Source organism: Myodes glareolus, chromosome 13, assembly GCF_982192425.1.
Source record: "Myodes glareolus chromosome 13, mMyoGla1.1, whole genome shotgun sequence".
NCBI lineage: Eukaryota > Metazoa > Chordata > Mammalia > Rodentia > Cricetidae > Myodes > Myodes glareolus.
Genome location: NC_142038.1, coordinates 20,550,380 through 20,571,322, shown reverse-complemented (window position 1 = coordinate 20,571,322; position 20,943 = coordinate 20,550,380). Strand labels below are relative to the sequence as shown.

Sequence of the window (20,943 nt, the reverse complement as noted above, 5' to 3'; positions counted from 1 at the left end):
AGTTTGTTTGCTTGAAGGGAACACCTGTTGTGTAACTATTGCCTACTTTCATTTTTTTATTAATGTTTTTGTTTCACTAATGCGACCTTTGTTAAATAAGAATGCTAAAGTTGATTGCATCTTAAAATTATTTTGCTATTCCTTCAGTTATTTAGGTTTTAACATCATACACTATGACTATATGTTTGTTACTCATTATGAGTCTGTTTTTGCTTTAAATTTTTGAGGCTCTAGTTTTAGGTTCATATAAATCAAAATTGTCTGACTAATCAGCTTTTACCGTTGCACACATCTTCCTCTGTTCCTGTTGTTCTCCACCCCCTCTAAGGTTGGTATCAACCATGTAAATACCAACTTTTTCCTTAGGGTTGTCATGTTGTGTTTTACCCGTAACTTTTTGATAGTTAAAGACAATACATTTATTTTTTCTGTTCCTATGCATGTTTCTCAGTGTGTGTGTGTAAAGATGAGATGACAAATTTCAGGAGTCAGTTCTCTCCTGCTATGTAACGTGTGGGTCTCCAGGTATTGAACTTAGGTCACCTTAGAGGCAATTGCAATTGCCTTTACCCACTGAACCATCTTGCTGACCCTTTACTTTTAATCTTCTCTTATTCTTATTTTGGATGCTTATCATTGAAGAATATAGAAAAAGATTTAAAAAAAAACCAATTTTGTTGCCTTTGTACATATCTTTTCTTTTTCTTTTTTTTTTTTTTTGATTTTTCGAGACAGAGTTTCTCTGTAGCTTTTGGGAGCCTGTCCTGGAACTAGCTTTTGTAGACCAGACTGGCCTCGAGCTCACGGAGATCCGCCTCTGCCTCCTGAGTGCTGGGCTTAAAGGCGTGCGCCACCACTGCCCAACCTTTGTACATTTCTTCAATGCAATTACTAGTCCATGACCATTTGAATCTTTTCACTTTCTTTATTACTTGTTTCCTCTGATCTTTATTCTTTTTCTTTAGGTATTCTTTTGGATCGTATGTAACTGTGTTTTCTTTTTTCTATTAATTTCCTACAGGTTTTTGTGTATTAATTGATTATCCAAGAAATTATACCCTGTCTCCTTGATTTACTAATGTTTGATAAAATTTCCTTCTGTTTCTTTCTTTCTCTTTCCTTCCTTCTTTCATTTCTTCCATCTCTCCTTCCTTCCTTACTTTACCTACCTCTCTATCCCCTCTCTCCCTCCCTCCTTTCCTCTTTCTTTTTCTCTCCCTCCCTCCCTTTTTCCCTCTTTCTCTCCCTATGTGCTTACTTGTTTGTTTGAGACAGTCTCTCTTGTAGGCCTTGAACTTATGTGTAACTGAGAATAACTATAGTCTTAATCTTCCTGCATATACCTGGGCACATGGTGTTCTTTTAAATATACTGTTGGGTTCCAGTTGCTTTCGGCAAGAGGTTAGCATTACGTATCCTGTTGTCACCAGAGGTGAATGTTTTAATATATGTTTATAGTTTTTACTGTTGGACCCATCTCAGTTTTATACCTGTGGTTCCAATTACGTCTTACTGTACCCAATTTATAAATTTAGGTATGCATAGGTATGTATGTTGCCTAGGAATAAGCATAGTGTGTGTATATGTATGTGTGCATATATCTATATTTCGATAGATAGTAGTTTGGTGTGCCATCTATGCTTTCAGATATCCATTAGGAACATAGTCCTTCGATAGGAGACTACACTAAATAAAGATTAAACAAATTTATACTTGTTCTTGTAAGTAGAGTGAGTTTATTTAATAATTTTTTTTTTACTTCTAGGACACTTTCTGCAGTCATAACAAACTTGAAGAACACAAAAGCTTTCTATCTGGCGGTGGAGATTCTGTACTTAGAATAAGCACCATTGCTTCAGCCATTGCCGATGTGTCTGTGAGTACTGATCCTGCCCAGCTGGTTGCCATGATGAAGGCACTTACAAATAAAAGAAGAGGCAAGACTTTTCAGGATGACAATACACAAGAGGACTGTTCCACCACGTCTCATTTCTTAATTAATGATGTAGAAAAAAGTAACAGATTCAATGCATTTGATATGGAGAAATACCTTACAAAAACAGAAGTTAGTAGCTGTGAAGGTACATGGGAGCCCTTTTCGAGAGCAGGCATGTCTGACATTTGGGATTTATGTTTTCCCAAACAGCAAACTGTTCAAGACATCAGTATGGCAAATGTTTGTGCTGCTAATGTGAGGCAGCCCAGAGCAGATTCAGCAGCTTTTTTCTATGGTGAAAATACGGAGAGTGAGACTCAAGAATCACTTAGAACACTAGCCTCTCCAGATTCAGGTCTTTCGAACATAAGCGAGAATAGGAGCACAGTCATAGGGAGGAAGGCATGCTCCATTGATGAATTACCAGAGGTGCAGACCATTGAGAAAGCTGCCTCAGTTTCCATTCCAACACCCGGTAGTTACTCATCAATAAGGAATCCTGGAGTACCATCCCTTCACCTTTTAGAAAAATGTGAGGAAATACAAGATAATGGAGAACACCGAAGGAAAAAGAAATGTGCCAGTGAGACAAGCAGCAGTGACAAGCATGTCACTTTTGAAGAAGATCGTATAGTCCTACGTTGTGTTGGTAGGTATCAGTGGTCGGTCACATTTAAATTGTGTGGTTTTTGTTATTGTTGTTTTCTGTTCTTATTGGAGAATATATCTTTCTAATAGATTTGACAATTTCCTCTCCTGAGAGTGGTGGATCTGGCTTTGAAGACCAGGGGCGATTCAGACTGTCTACTTCACCACTCAGTCATTCTTCGCCTAGTGAAATTTCTGGCAACTTCTCAGGGTAAGTGCTTAACTTTATTTCTGTTTATTGCTATTATTGAGAATTTGATGTAATGTATTTTGATTAGGTATATCCCACCTTGATTATTAAGTTTAAAAAACTTGTGCTATATATAGGAAAATTAAATTGTAAAAGAATCATAAAAGAAGAAAAATTCTTTTTAGGTTTATCTCTTTTGTTTTTGTTTTTTTCGAGACAGGGTTTCTCTATAGCACTGGCTATCCTGGAACTCTCCTTGTAGAGCAGGCTGGCTTTGAACTCTGAGATCCGCCTGCCATTGCCTCCCAATTGCTGGGGATTAAAGTTGTGTGCCACCATTGCCTGGCTAGGTTCATCTCTTAAAGGTGGTTCCTAAAATATCTTTTCAATTTCTTTACTTTTAATTTTTTGAAACAACGTCTCTGTGCCTTGCCTTGATTTCAACAGAGATCTTCCTGCCTCTGTCTTCCCAGTGCTATTTCTTCAGTTGTTCCTTCCACAATATTTTATATTGAGAAAGGGCCCATTCTCCTATTCAAGCCAGTAAGCTTTGGCCAACAAGCAAGCCCTTTAGGTTTCTCCTCTCTTTGTCCACAAGCTGGCATTGTAGATACATACTGCTACAGCTGATGGATTTTTTTTGTTTGTTTGCTTTTGTTGTTGCTTTTCTTTACATGGGTGCTGGGCATTCAAACTTAGTTCCTCAGGACTGCCTGGAAGCACTTTAATCACTGAACCATCTTCCCAGATCTTATATTCTGCTTTTTTGTATTTGTTTATTTAAAAAAAAAAAGACATGAAAGGTAATACTATTTCAGAATGCATATGGTCCTGTTTTAGTTTCCTTTCTGTTGCTGTGTTAAAACACCATGACCAAAAGCAACTCAGGGTCGAAAAAAGTTTATTTCAGCTTGCACTTCCTTTCAGTCCATCATTGAGGGACATCAGGGCGGGAACTCAAGGCAGGAACCTTGTGAATGCTGCTTGGATGTAGCTAGTCTAGGGATGGTGTCACTCAAGACAGTCAAGTCAATCCTCACAAATTTGCCAACATTCATTCCAGCCTGATAAAGACAATTAAGACTTTTTCTCAGGTGGTTCTAGACTGTCAAGTTGACAGTTCAGTGCTAACCAGGACAGGGACTTTCATGGTTTATTCAGTCTTTCTATTATTGTTTTGTCCCACGCTATTGTCTCGCCAGCAAGAACCACGCAGGACACTAGGATTCTTCGGCAGAAAAGCTTTAATGCGTCCTGAGAGAGAGAGCATCAGCTAACATGGCTGGGGACCCCTAAAATGAGGGAACCCAACCTTTATATAGGAAACAGTCCTTGCTTCGGACGTGTCACCCTTGGATTGGTCCGCTGCCCATTAGCCCAGGTTAAGCCTCGGGAGTAGGCGGGGACAGCAGTGGAAAGTTACCGAGCACATGTGCGTTCACCTGGCGGTGAAACCGGATGCCAGTGCCATCTTGTAATGGAGCATGTGGATGCGGACCTTCACATCTCCCCCTTTTTTTTACTTCTTTGCAGAAAGGCAACTCCCTTAGAAGGTAAAGATAGAGGTCGCACTTCCCAAAGTGGGAACATTAAAATGGGCTTACACGGAATCTGCCCCTAGGTTCATGACACCTGGAACTTATCCGGCCTGCCCTCTGCCATTTTTCTGGGAAAGGGAATGTGCGGCAGGAAACCCTTATGCAGGGCGACATATCTCTCAGAGAGGGCCATTCTCTGTGCGACACTCTTTAGCTCGACAACCTTCAGGGCTAGCTAAGCCAAACACTCCACCCTGTGCCATGGACCATTGTCCTAGGGGTGCAGGAGCTGGTTGGCATAATCCTTACTGCTTTAACATAGATAACCACACATAAGTAGAGGCTCCCTGTTCCAGGGCAGCCAGCGCTGGTGCAATAACCACTTTGTCCCTACGACTTTGGGATTTGAGTCAGCCGACCATCCAGAGGAGAAACACTATTCCACAGCATAGGGCTGCTCCAAAACATTTCCACCCCCACCCTTTCTTTGAAGTAGGGGATGAAGGACACGACCCAGGACTGGAATCCTACGGCCAAGCTTATAAATCATCTCTAGGAAGGTAGGGGAGCCCCAGAGTCTTATTGGTTGTAAAAAACCGAGGAAACACCGCCACTCTATGGCTGACTGGTGTCAGCTTCGGGAAGGCTGAGAATATCCCCCATCGGTGTTCCATCACAACCGCTGTCATCCATCCGCAAAATGGCAGGAGGAACAGCAGCCAAGTCCTCAGGCGAGTCCGCGTGTTGTGGGTCACTCTTCACTGTTCGGGTCAGTCTCTCCGGCACCCAGAATGGGCTTTCTTGATCCTGTGGGAAAACACAAACAGCTCCCCTGGATCTCAATAGAATGGGATCTGGGCCTTTCCATTCATTAGAAAACACATCTTTTCATTTAAAAAATTTATAATGAACAGAGCCATGGCAATAGCCATTCTTGGCATCGGGGGCAATTCCTTTACTATTCCCCCCCTTTTTTCAATTTTAACAAGAACTGGTAAGTTCTCCAGTCCAATTACCTAGAAGATAACTAGACTATTGCTTAATCTACCAGAGGCGTGTTGGAAACTATGAGCTTTTTTTTCTCTAGGCCGCACTCGACAGGTGTAAACCTCGTTGGACATTGTCCCTTTAGGGACGCGGCTTGCCAGCCTCCGTTGAGATTCGGGCTCCAGAGCCCGCCCCGCCATCCGAGGGCTGCGCGCGGCCCTGGGCCTGCTCTGCGCGCGGCTCTGCGTGTCCCGGGCCAGGAAGTGGTGGCTCCATTCCCAAGCGCCCCTGCCTTCCCCGCGGGGCTAGCCTAGTTTTCAGCTGCTGTGTTGGTGTCGGCAACATCTCAAGGTCCGCGCCGGAGCCATTACAGCTCACGGGGCAGATGGAATAATTAGCAGACTCTCAACATCTGTGCTACAGTAAAAGCGGCTGTAAATTCTCACAGATTTAGCCAATGACCCAATCACCTTAAAATCCAAGGGCTTTTCGCATCCACCTCCCTGTGGATCCTGAAACATTAGATAAGCCAAGCATATATACAGCAATCTTTCAGGAGGACTTGAGTTTTTTTTTTTTTTAAAAAAACCAGACAGTTGTGAGCTGCCATGTGGTCGCTGGGGGAATCGAACTCACGTACCTTGTAAGAGCAGGCAGCATTCTTAACCCCTAAGCTATCTCTTTAGTTCCTTATTTAGATGGAAAATCTCTAGGTTTAGCATTGTTTGTTTCACCCGTTGCCCCAGGCAATTGATCCGCCTTTGTTTATCTTATCATAGCCACCCAGCAAAGCTTCACTCCAGCCCCCTCCAGCCCCAGCTGCACCCATTCTGAGCCCAAACCGGTGCATGGAGCAAAGTGGAACTCAGAGAAGCAGGCTTGTTGCTCTGTAACCATTGAAAGGACCTCATTTAATCTTTCAGGGAATTTGGGTGTCGTTAGTCTCTCTGGCTATTTCCTGCTGAATTGGGACGTTGTATTTTAGGGGTATACACTACAACATTTCAGGAGGTCTCGGTGATTCAAACCACATAAATCCCAAGTACACCTTTAGGCTCTCATTTTCTGTGGAGATGAAAACAGAACCTCTTTTCCAAAACATCATATCCTTAGCAGTTCCTAAATCTAAATATCTTTCTCCTGTCCGGTACACAAAAGACAGTACAAACAACATAACATAAAGCTTTTGACCTTGTAGATCAGTCTTCTCCCCCATTTTTAGAACCACCGGGGGTCCTTTTTACTTATTTTTTTTCCTTGCGCTTGCGCCTAACCTCTCATTGCATCCAGTTTCTGATATGCTATCCTGAGTCCAGGAATAATCATACCTCTCTGAACATGCAGACCTGCAGTTCTGAATCCTTCCTGAATTTTCAAGGTGAATCCAACGTGAATCCAAGAGGTCCCCGTTGGTGTGAGTGGTGGTCAGAGTTTTTTCTCGGGTTTCGGCACCAAATGTCCCACGCTATCGTCTAGCCAGCAAGAACCACGTGGGACACTAGGATTCTTTTGCAGAAAAGTTTTAATGCATCCTGAGAGAGAGAGCATCAGCTAACATGGCCAGGGACCCCTAAATGAGGGAACCCAACCTTTATATAAGAAACAGTCCTTGCTTCGGACGTGTCACCCTTGGATTGGTCCGCTGCCCATTAGCCCAGGTTAAGCCTCGGGAGTAGGCGGGGACAGCAGTGGAAAGTTACCGAGCACATGTGCGTTCACCTGGCGGTGAAACCGGATGCCAGCGCCATCTTGTAATAGAGCATGTGGATGCGGTCCTTCACATTGTTTAGTATATCTTTGTATTTTACTGTCTTCCAAGATTATTTTACTTCGTGTGTGAGTATTTTGCTCACATAGATGTAACTGTTACAATGTGTGTTCCTGGTGCTTGAGGAGGCTAGAAGACATTGGATCCCCTGTGGAATTATAGGTAATTGTGAGTTGCCATGTGAGTGTTGGGAATTAAACCAAGGTCTGCAAGAACAGCCAGTGTTCTTAACCTCTAGGCCATCTCTCCAGCCCCATGTTTTGTTATTTTAATAGCATCAAAATGAATAGTTTTTTTAAATTTTTTAATTCTAAAATGTTGTCTTTTCTGGCTTCATAAGAGATCATTCAAGTGTTTCTCTGTTGAAAGATTTAAATGAACAAATTTGAGTAGCTACTGAAATGACTGAAAATGTTATGGTTTAGAAAATAATGGATTTCAGAGCTAATCTACTAACTCTCTCCAAGCTGCCTTTTATCTATCTATCTATCTATCTATCTATCTATCTATCTATCTATCTATCTATCTATCTATCTATCTATCTATTTTAGCTGTGTAGCTGTGTTAATTCAGGTTTCCTCCTTCATTCTCTTCTACCCTTTGGCAGGAATGCTCATGATACATTTATGGAATAAATTTTTAAACTTTTGTCTGTGATTGTACTCACATTCATGAAGATGTATAAGCTTCAGTGCCTGTTTACAGGTCAGAAGACAGCCTGTAGGAGTTGGTTTTCTCTTTTTACTTATTGGGAATCAAACTCAGGCCATCAGGTCTGGCAGGAAGTACCTTTGCTTGATGAACCATCTCAACAGCCCTCCTTAGGCTGTGGTTGTTCAGCTTGCTTCCCTTCCCAGATCTGGACTGGAGTCTCTGATATGGCTGCTGAAAAACAAAATAAGTTAGAAAGTAACACCAGTGTGTGTTTGTGGTAAATAGATGTGGTTCCATAGCAAAGACACTGTTCTCATTTTGCTTATCTGTCTGTCTGTCTGTCTGTCTGTCTACCTACCTACCATCCGCCCATCCATCTATCCATCCATCTATCTATCCATCTAACTATCTATCTATTTATGTGTTGGCACTGGGTATTGATAGCCAGGTTTTTGAGCATGATCCGACATTGCGCCACATTCTTAGCTTTCATCCATTGAATTTTGTTTTAGTTAGTATATTGTGAATTTCTTCCTAAGCAAGAGCATAGTGTTCAGAAGCATGGTTTGGGGTTTTTGTTACATGTTAGCAGTGCTAGCAAACATTCTACAGTTGAACTATATCCTCAGCCCTAACAGCATGGTTTTTAGTAGTTAAAGAGTTATGTTGTAAGCTTGTGCCATGCCTTAGTTCCTCTTGTATGGCAGTTGAGCTTCCTACTTTATTACCAATAAACGTAGCTTTTATGAAGTGTTATATATTTATCAATAATTTTTTTCTTTCTGGATGAATTTCTTAGATATAGTCTGAGTCAATGGGCTTTTTCTAGATGTGTGTAATTACTCAGGCAAAAGTTACTCACTTTACCTTTTTATTAGCAATACATGGGTATTTTGTTGCCTCATCTATGTAATTTTGAGGATAGGGATTTTTTTAAAAATGGTTTTATTAACTACTGTATGTCAAGTATTCAATAAATTTTTATTGAATGAATAACCAATTGTTATGTATCTGTATATGCTATTTACTGATGAAAATGAGACAACTTTTTCTTTAATGGTAGCTTACCAGGTAGGTCATCAACAGGAATATAATTGATTATTTTAATTAAAGATGATAAATTTGTGATTGAGTTACTTCAAGCTTATAGCTAGATAGTAGTGGTCATTTGCTATACATATTCTAACATCATGCTTCTGTTTCTCTTTCAGGTACGCTCTGGAATCTCTTAGTTTAGCTCATCACCAGAAGCCCCACTCAGAGTGTGAGTTGTCTGAGTTGGCATGTTCCCATGCTGATATGAGCAGGCTGACTTATGTGTCTGAACAGGAAAACACCTATCCTATCACAGCTGCTGCTGAAAGCTTAGAGGACCACAAGGTGGGTGCCATTTGGACTGTTTCTTTAGTAAGCCTTCAAGATCAAAAGTGTAGTGACATTTGACTCAAACTGAAATTCTGACCTGTTCAACTTCCATGTTGCTGTTTTGTATCTTTAGAGTGAATTAATGTATGTATATATGTATGCTTAAGTCTTGGCATTGACTCTTACCCACTTCAAAAAGAAGCATCTTTGACCGAAGAAGAGAGCAGCATTGATTGACAGGTATAAACATAAATATTTAGGAGATACTTTGACAACACATGCTTTTAGCAAAACAATAGTAGTAGGTTCCCCTCGGGCCCATGACCTCCCTGGCCATGGGCTTTTGACCAGGTTTACAGTGTCAGGTATGAATTCCTTCCCATGGAGTAGCCCTCAAATCTAGTCAGAAAGCAGTTGATTACCCCAGTAATAGTCATGCCACTATTGCCCCAGTGAGCCATCTCTCTTGACAGATCAGTGTTGTAGCATGTATGGTCCATCACTGTATGTCCATTGATAACTTTTCTCTTTCTGTGGTCGGCATAGCATCTTTCAATGTTGTGAAGGTTTGCTAGCAGGGAGGAAGTTTTTGGGTCAGTTCTATCTTTATTTCCCTATGCTCTGCAACCAAGGTGTGTTGTGTCTTTAGTAATAGGTTCTTACCATCTAGTTACAGTGAACACCAAAGAACAGTGGCAGTAACCTGTGTTGTTTTGGGGATTTCTAGGCTCTCCCTGACCATTAATGTATAGAGAGGTATTCTGTACCTGGCACTGGAATTTTCGAGCCCGTATCTTCTAGGTGAAGCAGTATTTGTCCGTACAGTGTATCTCCATTCAAACTTTTTTTTTAAAAAAACTTACATTTTTATTTATTTATTTTATTATTATTTGGGGTGGGGGGGGGGGTTGAGATAGTTTCTCTGTGTAACAGCACTTTCTGTCCTGGAACTAGCTCTTGTAGACTAGGCTGGTCTTGAACTCAGAGTCCAGTCTGCCTATGCCTCCTGAATGCTGGGATTAATGGCATGTACCACCACTGCCCAGCCTAAAATTTACATTTTTAATTATCTTACCAAGTAGTGGAGTTCCATAAGACTTTTTGTTATATATCCTTAATTTAAATTGACTTCCCCTGTCCTGAGTCTCTATTTTCTTAGCACAGTGTTTATCTGCTGAGTGATGGGGCCTGGGAACCTCTCTACCACTCTCTTGGATTACTAGCCCTCTTTAATCCTATTTTCTTCACCCTTGTGAAGGCTGTAGCATGAAGTCAGTGTTTATTCAACACTGAGGACATATTTTTGTATTTTTGTTACTATTAAACTAATTTCTGTTTAGTTATCTTTGTTTCTTTTCTCTTTTTTCTTCCTTCCCTTTCCTTCCTTCCTTCCTTCCTTCCCTTTCCTTCCTTCCTTCCTTCCTTCCTTCCTTCCTTCTTTTTTTCTTTCTTTCTTTTTTTTATTTTTTTTGAGAGAGAGTTGCTCTGTACACAACTCACTCTGTAGATCAGGCTGGCCTTGAATGCCTCTACCTCCCAGACTGCTGGGATTAAAGGCGTACTCTATCATCACCCACTTTTTATCTTTTTTTTCTAAAGCTTTGGTTCAAGGTAAACTTCCAGTACAACCAAAATGATAAATGAGATAGCTTGTCTGCCACTTATACTTTTATTTACTAATTTATATTATATTTTATAAAATTTACAAAGAATCCTTTAATTTGAAAAATGTTAGCTGACTTTGGTCCTTTTTAAGATTTATTTATTATGTAGACAGGGTTTTGTCTGTATGTGTGCCTGATGGCCAGAAGAGGCCCCCAGACCTTATTACAATGGTTATTAGTTACCACGTGGTTGCTGGGCCCATGTGGTTACAGGGCCCATGGAAGAGCTGCCAGTGCTCTGAACTGCTGAGACATCTCTCCAGCCTGTCTTTGGTTCTTTATGTAAATGTTTTAGATAAAATTGATGTTTACCTTTTATTTCTTTCCTATTGTAAGACTTTTTATAAAACAATGGATACAATTTTCATGTGTAAGCCTGCATTTTATATTTGCTGTAATTTTCCTTTGTATACTCTGTATTTCAGGATATCATGTAGATTTCATGTTACTTGAGATTTATACCAACATTCTTTGAATCTGTTACATTTTGTTTTATCTATGGATTACTAAAAAACAAAATTTATCACACTTAGAGTGATCTCACCAGTGAGCTGAGCACCACAATTGTTCGAGCCAGTCCGACTCCATCAGAGGAAGAAACTACAAAGAAGCTAAGAGACAAAGTTCTAGGTCAGAATACAGAAAAAGTAACATTGCCGTGTATTATCCAGGTTGAATCTGGTGTAGGAAAAGTGGCAGAAACTCCTTCTCTGAGTAGCGGATTTGAAGATGGAGAACCTAACTTTACATCGAGTCAAGATATTTCCTCCAGAAGTGGGGAACACTTGGAAGCCCGTGGGGTAGATTTGACATCTGGCCCCAGTGAACAGGACCTGATTGGCCAGGCTCTCCTGAACAAGCCAGGTCTGAGCCATCGGTCTGGGCCAGCCATGCCAAGCCTCCTTGTATTGAACCAGAAGACTGTGGACCAAAATCAAAGGTTAACATCTACTGGTTTGTCGACTGCCAGCAGTGACTCTAGCAGCCAGATTACTAATCTCTGTACCTCTGTAAATCAGCCCAATCTTGCTCCCCACATTTCAGCTCATACTTCTGTTGCTAAGGTGCAGAACCAGCCTCCTCTGTGCCCGGCACTCTGGACTGGACATTCTCTATACACAGCTCCTGTGGCCCAGCAGTATTTGGGGCCAGTCCCTTCAACTGGGAATGCCGCTTTGCCTCAGTGCCATGCAGGTGTGCAAGTCTGTGGGATTTCAGCGTATTCTCCTTATCCTCTTGTTGCACCAGAACATGTGTCTTCTGGAATGTGTTTAGGACCAAATCTTGCCTCTGGAGTGATGGGTCCATCTTCTCTTTATAACCTGTGTTCTACTGCTGTACACCAGAACCTGCTGAGTACAGCAAAGCCATTTCCTGTGCAGCCTGTTGCTGCAAACTGTGAAACCAAACCATGGGACTTGGGGATGATGTCTGGATTTGGTAAGATGACTTTTCTTGTCCTAGCTTTTTGTTCTGTATAAGCTGAATTTTCTCAAATGGGTCCACAAAGCTAATTTTATTCAAAGAAATGTTGGTATGTTGGTTGAAATTAATTTCTTTAATTTTTTTTAATTTTTAAGACTTTTTTTGGCGTATGTGTGTGTCTTTGTGAGTATATGCACATATACACATGCATGTGCCCATGGAGGCTGAAGTGTTGGATTTCTTTGGAGCTGGAGTTGCCGGTGACCATGGCCTAACTTATATGGGTGCTAAGATTTGAGCATAGGTGCTCATTTTTGAGCAACATGTTCTCTTAACTGCTGAGCCATCTCCCTAACTCCACTCTTTTATTTTTATTTTATTTTTCCTTTTTTTTTTTTAAAAAAAGAAAACAGGATCCCTGTTGGCTGCCTCACTCATATTTATTTACTAAGTGGGGGAAGTGACCTTGAGCTTTTGATCCTCACGCCTCTACCTCCCAAGGCCTAGGGGGGCTATAGGTGTGCACCACAGTTTATTTCAGGTTCTTTCTTACAAGCTCTTCCTTTGTCTTATGGTGAGAACAGCAGAATATTTCTATGAAGGGGCACTGACCTTGGCTCAGAACAGCAGTACCCTGTATGCTGACAGCTTTCTGTGTCTTTGTCTTGATGCTTCTTTCCCTCTGCACTTGAGTTTTGCTATGTCTTTAAGTAGGAAATGTCCTCCTTAGGATCATTTTCCAGAATGAGCTACCTTCCACTGGTGCTTCATTGGTGTGATGTAGTTACAGTGAGGAGCCGCTGCTCTCCTCCACAGCGTGCTTTCCCTGTGAAGCTGGGATTGCCCATGTTGCCCACCTGAATGTGAGGATAGGGAAAGGGTGTAAGATAGTGCCATGAAGGCGCTGTGTAGCCAGGCACACCTGTAGTGGAGCCTTCGGAGCTTCTCTTTACAGTCGTCAGTAGCTTAAAGCTTGGGAGAGGAAAAGGGCATGATAGCAGCAACAAAGATTTGACTCGCTGTGAATTCTGATTTGATTAGCTTTACCTGTGTTGTTACAATGTTCGTTTTTCTCAATGCTGTATAGAAGAGATAGAAGCTGTTGGCAGCTTCTGCTGAGACTTTTTATGTCCTGGATTCTTACTAGAGCATTTATTCTATAGATCATAATTAGGCACTCCTGTGTATTGGTTTCCTTTTACCCAACAGTGCTTTTAATCAGATGTTTAGTGTAACTTGCATTTTGACTTGATCTTATGCAGGGAATGCCAGAGTACCCGAGGAACTGAGGTTTCCTCATGCCTGCTGTGTAGGTATTGCTTCACAGACCCTCCTTAGTGTCCTCAACCCAACTGACCGTTGGCTCCAAGTCAGCATCAGAGTCCTTAATATCTGTGTGAATGGCGAGAAGGTGAGTTTTCCATGTCTGTCCCATTGGTGTCACAGGTGTCCTTTAACCAAGTACTTAACTTCTTTTACTCCCCTTTTAAACAATATTTCCATTTTTTGATAATTTAATATATTCATAGTATGTGTTTTGGTCCCCTTTCCCCTAACTACTCCTAGATCCATCCCCCTTTTCTAACTGATTAAATTGTTCTTTTTAAAGTTCTTTTTTCTTTTTTTTTTTTTTTTGCGGCGGGGGCAGGGGTGGGTTTCGAGACTGGGTTTTTCTGTAGTTTTAGAGCCTGGCCTGGAACTAGCTCTTTCTTTTTGTTTTGTCTTTTTGTTTGTTTTTTTCATTTTACTTATTTACTTTTTTTGGTATTTATTGAGCTCTACATTTTTCTCTGCTCCCCTCCCTGTCTCTCCCCTACCCCCTTCAGTCCTCCCCAAGGTCCCCATGCTCCCAATTCACTCAGGAGATCTTGTCTTTTTCTACTTTCTACTGGAACTAGCTCTTGTAGACCAGGCTGGCCTCGAACTCACAGAGATCTACCTGCCTCTGCCTCCCGAGTGCTGGGGTTGAAGGCATGCACCACCACTGCCCGGCAAAAGTTCTATTTTTTTTTTAAGGTTTATTTTTATTGTTATGTTCATGCTTGTTTGCCTATGTGTAGTGCCCACAGAGGTCAGGAGAGGGCGTCAGATCTCTTGGACCCGGAGTTGTGGTCGGCTTTGAGCTGTGTCCTGTGGGTGCTGGGAACTGAACCTGAGTCTGCTGCAAGAGTACTCTTAGCCACTTGGAAAAAAAAAAACTTTTTTTTCTTAAAGTTTTTATTTTGTTCTTTGGTACTTTCTACATGTATATAATACACCCTGATTACTCTCACCCTGTCTTCTCTCATCTTCCTCTCACCATTGTCCTCTCCTCTTCCAAGTCCCTTTCCTACATCAGGACTTTCTGTTTTGTGTGTAATTTGCCGATGTTAACCAGGGTGGTGTGTGTCCATAGGTTTAGAACTATCTGTTGATGTGTGGTGCGCTCATGGTTGGGTACACAGCTAAAGACAGCCTGTAGTTCAGCAGCAAAGGGTAGAGGCCCGTGAGTACCTCCCCAATTCATGGTTGGCATTGATAGACCAGTGCAGGCAACTGCAGCTGCTGTGACGATCATGTTTGTAGGGGCGTGCCTGAGCCTTAGAGGGACTGGCATAAATGTCCTTCTGTTTAGGGCTGAGAACTCAGCTGTTTTTTATTCTTAGCACCTTGAATAGCCAAGAGTCTTTGCATTTATCTCTGTTCCTCTGCAAAGAATAACTTATCTGAGTAAGGGTGAATAGCTTAGCTAGACAATAGTAGTGAATTCCCCCAGGAGAACCTATGACCTCCCACAGTCATGAGTTTATCTGGTTTATAGTACCTGGTATGAATTTCCCTTTATTACGTAAGCTCCAAATCCAATCTGAAAGTGGTGGTTGCCTGCTGTCAGTCATGCCACTATTGCACAAGTGACCACATCTTGAGCTTGAGCTCAAGTGCCTTTACCCACTGACCCATCCTACTGGCCTCCTTTTTCTTTTCTTTTACTTATTTTTATTTTTTATTTCTAAGCAGATACCCTGTGTAGCCCTACCTGGCCTGCAACTTGATATGTAGATCAGACTGCCCTGTTCTGTTTTCTTTGAGGGGGTCTTCCTTTCGTGTCTACCTTCCAAGTGCTAATAGGTGTTTGCCACCATGCCTGGCTTTTTCACTCTTTTGTTTATGTCTAGTCTATTTACATCTTTCTGACATATATAGAAATACAAATGAGATTCTTTTTTCCCTGTTTATAAATGGTATAAATGCCATTGCATATTGCAGACACGTGCACTGCTGCAATTTATTTGTTTTGTTTGTTGTGAGGCCGGGTCTCATGTAGTTCAGGCCAGCCCAGACTTGCTGCTTAGCCAAGGATGACTTTAGACTCTTGATTCCTTTTTCTCCACCTCTAAAGTCCTGGGATTAACATGCAGATATTACTATGCCAGCTTTTTTCTTTTTTTTTAAATCTTTGGTGTTCACATAGGACTTGATAGCTACCCAACTGAACAGTTTTGGAATTGGGTCTTTTTAAGCCCCTCGTTGTTACTGTGTTTACAGTGTAAGAAATAAAATCCGAATGGTTTACATTTCTGTCAGTTTTAATATTAATCATTATTTATCTTTTATTAAGCCATGTTATTTTGCTTTTAGCACAGTTATTTTAATCACTGGATGCTCTGAGTTTTACTAAATAATATTTTACTAAGTAGTATGGTTTTACTAAATACTATTGACTGTAAGCTATTGTCATGTATCAAGAAAAGAAAGAAAAGAACTAAATTACTTATTTGGCCCTAGTCTTTATTTGGTAAGAGGGATATTATTAATTTGTCTGTTAATTTTATTATATGATCTTTTGAAATCCATAGAAACAATAGCTTTTTTTGTTTGTTTTAGTTTTTCAAGACAGGGTTTCTCTGTAGCTTTGTAACCTGACTTGGAATTTGCTGTGTAGATCTGGCTGGCCTCGAACTCACAGAGATGCTCCTGCCTCTGCCTCCCGAGTGCTGGGATTAAAGGCGTGTATATCACAACCGCCTGGCGAAACAATAGTTTTAATGTCTAGCAAGGATCTCACACAATCAGCTACAACTGCTATTAGAGACTGTAAATTTTTCCTCACTCTGATGGCCATGTGTAAGTTGTGAGTAGGGAGGGTAGGAAGTAGGGTCAGTTAATTCCTTCTATGAGATGTCCAGGTTTTGTACTCTTACTCCCCAGCCAACATTGAATGGTTTTGTTCCCTTTCTCCTCTCTATATCCTTATTTACCTAGTAAAATAATATTGTCTCTCTCTTAGCTTCTGTTCCTGTTGCATTGATAAAATACTTGACAAGAATGGTAGAGAAAGGTTTACTTTGGCTCATAATCCAAGGGTATAGGCCATCATGGCGGCAAAGTCAAGACAGTGGGGCTTGAAGCAGCTGGCTATATCATATTCATAATATGAATACATGCTACTCTCAATTCCCCCTCTCCACGTAATTCAGGATCCCAGCTAGGGAATGGGTGGGTCTTCCCACTTCAAATGAAGTAGTCAAGGTGATCTCCCACAGGCACGTCCAGAGACCTATCTCCATGGTGACTGTAGGTTTTGTAGTAGACGGTTAACATCAACCATCCCTTCTCTGCTGTCTCTTATTTTCCTCGCTTTCCCATTTGTTACCAGATCATTAAAGGAGACAGAAATATAAAATAACTGGGGGAAGGCATTGTAGGTTGATGGTAAGATTTGGCATAGCATGTAGAAATAGAAATCGTCCTAGACGGGTTTCTCGGGCTGAGAAGCACCTCTGTGTCCTCTTTAGAGGAGTGCCTGTTTAGTGAATATGTTTGTTCACTTGAAAATCTTCTAGGAGTGAACACAGTCCAAATGTAGAGAGAATTATTCATTTTTTTGCTTATATGTGTGGGTGGTGTATGCATGCCATAACACAGGTGTGGGGGTTAAAGGTCAACTTGTGGGCATTGGTTTTCTCCTTTACCAAGTGAGTTCTAGGGTTCAAACTCAGGCTGTCAATTTGGCATCAAGTATCTTTTACCTACAAGTCACCTCACCAGCTGTCAAAAAAGCTTTTTGTTTTTGAATTGATTATATATTTCAAATAATGAGTTACAAGAGTCGAGTATGTTTTAACACTAATGAAGGTCTAGATTTTCTAGTTTGACTGGGAAAAGGAATCTTAAACTGGATGATCTGTTTGAAAAGTAGAGCCATTTCTAACATACTATCTTGCTTTTATTTATAGGTGGATCTTTCAACACAAACATGTTTAGTTTTCAAGAATAAAGTTGTTATAAGACCTCATGCCACAGAAGAGATAAAAATTCTTTTTATACCCACAAATTCTGGAATTTTCAGATGTACGTTCAGTGTTGCTTCTTGGCCGTTTTCAGCAGATGCTGACACGGTAGTGCAAGCAGAAGCTCTGGGAAGCAGAGTCACGCTCACTGCTGTTGCGGAAACCCCTGTTATTGAGGTAACGGTTTGTAAATGAGTCTTTGTCATTTGGAAACAGAGGAATTTGTGGGTAGATGGGCCACACTGTTTCTTAGTTGTTACTTAAAATGTTTTTTTCTTTTTGTTTTATTTGCTTTTATGTGTATGAGTGTTTGTCTGCATGTACATATGTACACCACATGTGTGCCTGTGTAGGTCAGAGGAGAGTGTTTGGATGGGGCAGCTGGTGTAAACTAAGCCATTAGAGTTTGCCTCCTTAGACAGCTGGAACTAAACTGAGCCATCGTTTCATCCGCTTTGTGTAAAGTCCGTTCTGACCAGTGTTGGTCTTTCTATGCCATCTCTTTTGTTAATGAAGTTCAATTTCTTTTAACATCTTTTTGTTACAATGTCTCTTTAAAATTCAGCCAAAAATTTTCCTTCCTTTCCATGTGTCTTCATTACCCTGAAAGCATACTGTGGAAATGCAAAGAAGGCATGAAAGACTCTGTCTCAGCTGGAGCTCCATGCCAGTGCTGGTGCTGCCTAGACTCAAGATCTGGTGTTTTTACAAACAATCTTTTGAAATGTACCCATCCCTAGAAGGGTCCCCTGTTGTTTTTTTAAACACCAGGGAAGTTTTTCATATGTTTTGTTTGTTTTTAATATTTCCCGAAAGAACACTGGATTTCAGGACTTTATGTATGGTGTTTATTCCATTCCAGCTTTGCCCTTCCTAAAAGGAACCTGAAATGTACTGCCTTTGGGAAGTGTCAAACTTCATCTGTCTAGGGTGTTAATTTAGACCCTGACCTTCATTGGCCATTGTGTAATTCAGCTCCCACTTGCTAATAAGTCCTTGATTTCCTTGTACTTTTATAAACTATAGAAGACAAGTTTGTGTTTTAAATATTGTTAAATTTCACATGTGTGGCTGTGAGAGTGAGTCTGTTAAGTTGCTCTCTGATGTTTAAAGACGTACCAGTCTGACACATAGTACACACTTATTTTTAATCATTGAAATGTCTACTTGACATAATTTTAAATACTGTTTTTGTATCAGACTGAATCTGAAATATACCAAGTGAAGAAGGATGCTAAAAAGAAGTCCCACACTAGCTCAGAATTGAGTATAATAAAGGGCTATTTATTTAGGGGTAGACTCACAGATCACAATCCTCTGCACGAATGGGGAACAGGAACCGAAATTGCCCCCAGACCATTTTATTTCAATGGAAAATAAAATAAAATGGGAAGACCTAGGTCCACGTTTACCTATCATACTGACTTTTTTTTTTTTTTTTTTTTTTTTTTTTTGTATTTTGAGACAAGGTTTTCCTGTAGCTTTGGAGCCTGTCCTAAAACTAGCTCTTGTAGACCAGACTGGCCTTGAACTCACAGAGATCCACCTCCCTCTGCCTCCCGTTGCAGTGATTAAAGGCGTGTGCCACCAACTCCCTGCATCCTATTTGTTTTTTTTTTTTTTTTTGTTTTTTGATCATGCTGACTCTTAACCGTTGCTAAGATACTCATTAATAGTAGGTAGCTTTTATCACTTAGTCCTTTTTTCATACTTAGGTAGAAACAGAAAAGAAAGGTGTTCTGGATTTTGGCGACTTGACCTATGAAGGCTGGAAAGCTCTCCCACTCAAGTTAATAAATAGGACACATGCTACTGTGCCCATCCGACTGATTATTAATGCTGTAAGTACTAACCAAGAATAAAAGACTGCCTACTGAATATATTGATTTGATATTATAGGCAATGCTAATAGTATTGGTTAATTTTTCTTTGTATAAGTAAATTATATTGCTAAAGAGCCTATTAACAGATGTACTGTTATGATTTTGCTGTACCTGACTTTTTTGTTTCTAAACAGAATGCTTTAGCCTGGCGCTGCTTCACATTTTCCAAAGAGCCCGTCCATGCTTCTCTGAGAGCTACTCCTTACTCTGATGGGATTGCTCAGCTGGTGGCCCCATCTGTAGTTAGTCACGTGATGCCCGCCAGTTACGATGGACAGGTAGGTTGGGTTAGTTTTAAAAAACTGGTTAAGAAGTAAAGAACAAGTTTCCAAACTCCTTTTATCTCATTGGGATTTTAGTCTTAATATCAATATACATTAATATTTTTGTCTTTTATTTAATAGGATCCAGAATTTCTGATAGTTTGGGTTATTTTTCACAGCCCAAAGAAACTCCTCACTTCAGGTATCTTTTTTTTTTTTTATTTTTTGACTTATCCTATTCTATAATTAAACTTCAGATTTACAGTTTATTTTCTTGTTAATTAATGACAGTGTTTTGGGTTAGTGCCAAGAATTTTATGTTATTTGGAAAATGGGGAAGATGGTAGGATACTTGGGGTTAAGCCTACGTAAATGTAGGTGTAAGCAAGTGCTGCAGAAAACCCATTTCCTCTCTACTTGTCTGTCTAGTCAGACCTGGGTTTGGATTGTGCTAAAAGTCTTAACTGGGTTTTCTTTCCTTTTTCATTTATTTATTATTTTTGTGTACATGGGCATGTGTATGGAAGGCACTAGACAATTGTGTGAAGTTGGTTTTCTCCTTCTACCTTTATGTGTGTTCTAAAGATTACACTCAGCATCAAACTTGCACGGCAAACACCTTTGCCCACTATGCCATCTCTCTGGCCCCTGAATTTTCTTTGGACCCCTAAGGACATGCCTTTGGATGACTGGTAGAATCTGGGATTAATTATCTGTTTACTGAAGAAAAGAGTAAACTTTTACAGAAATTCTAGGCTCAGCAGAAGAATTCCTGGCCAGAGTGGATATAGAAGTTGACAGCCCAAACCCTATACCAGTTCTCAGAAGTGTGGACCTCCGAGCAAGAGCAGGAATAGCTAGGATTCATGCCCCAAAGGACTTACAGGTATCTTCATCTTCTCTCTATTATTATCATTATTATTTTCTACAGGGCTTAGTTTGCTCTTTGAAATTCTATAAACTGTTTGTGCCTACTCCTTTGAAATCTGGGAATAACTTTTCTTCCTGATTGTAAGATGTTAGCTCAATGCATGCTGTGATTAGTATTCTTTGCCATAACAAAATAAAATGGCATTTTAAACTAATTTTTAAGATTTATTGTTATGTTTTAATTGTGTGTGTACATGTGTGTGTGTGTGTGTGTGTGTATACGTGTTATATGAGTACATGAGTTGGAGTTACAGGTGGTTGTGAGACATGTGTAGGAACCATACTCAGGTTCTCTGCCAAGAGCATCATGTACTTTCTTTTCTTTTCTTTTCTTTTCTTTTCTTTTCTTTTCTTTTCTTTTCTTTTCTCTTCTCTTCTCTTCTCTTCTCTTCTCTTCTTTTCTTTTTTTTTTTTTTTTTTTT

At 40.4% G+C, this 20,943-nt stretch overlaps 1 protein-coding gene across 4 annotated transcripts in view; it reads left to right on the top strand.

Annotated features, from left to right (window-relative positions):
• The window catches only part of Cep192 (centrosomal protein 192), a 79,804-nt gene that overhangs the window by 29,266 nt on the left and 29,595 nt on the right, over positions 1-20,943 (top strand). For 2 of the 4 annotated variants that reach the window (XM_085699773.2, XM_085699771.2), the window contains exons 17-26: positions 1,766-2,585; positions 2,675-2,795; positions 8,933-9,101; positions 11,284-12,190; positions 13,438-13,586; positions 17,392-17,622; positions 19,161-19,286; positions 19,463-19,606; positions 19,733-19,793; positions 20,338-20,477. In XM_085699773.2, coding sequence (XP_085555899.2) covers positions 1,766-2,585; positions 2,675-2,795; positions 8,933-9,101; positions 11,284-12,190; positions 13,438-13,586; positions 17,392-17,622; positions 19,161-19,286; positions 19,463-19,606; positions 19,733-19,793; positions 20,338-20,477 — 2,868 coding nt within the window. The remainder of the gene's footprint in view (positions 1-1,765; positions 2,586-2,674; positions 2,796-8,932; positions 9,102-11,283; positions 12,191-13,437; positions 13,587-17,391; positions 17,623-19,160; positions 19,287-19,462; positions 19,607-19,732; positions 19,794-20,337; positions 20,478-20,943) is intronic. The other 2 variants (XM_085699775.2, XM_085699774.2) reach the window with 2 other exon arrangements.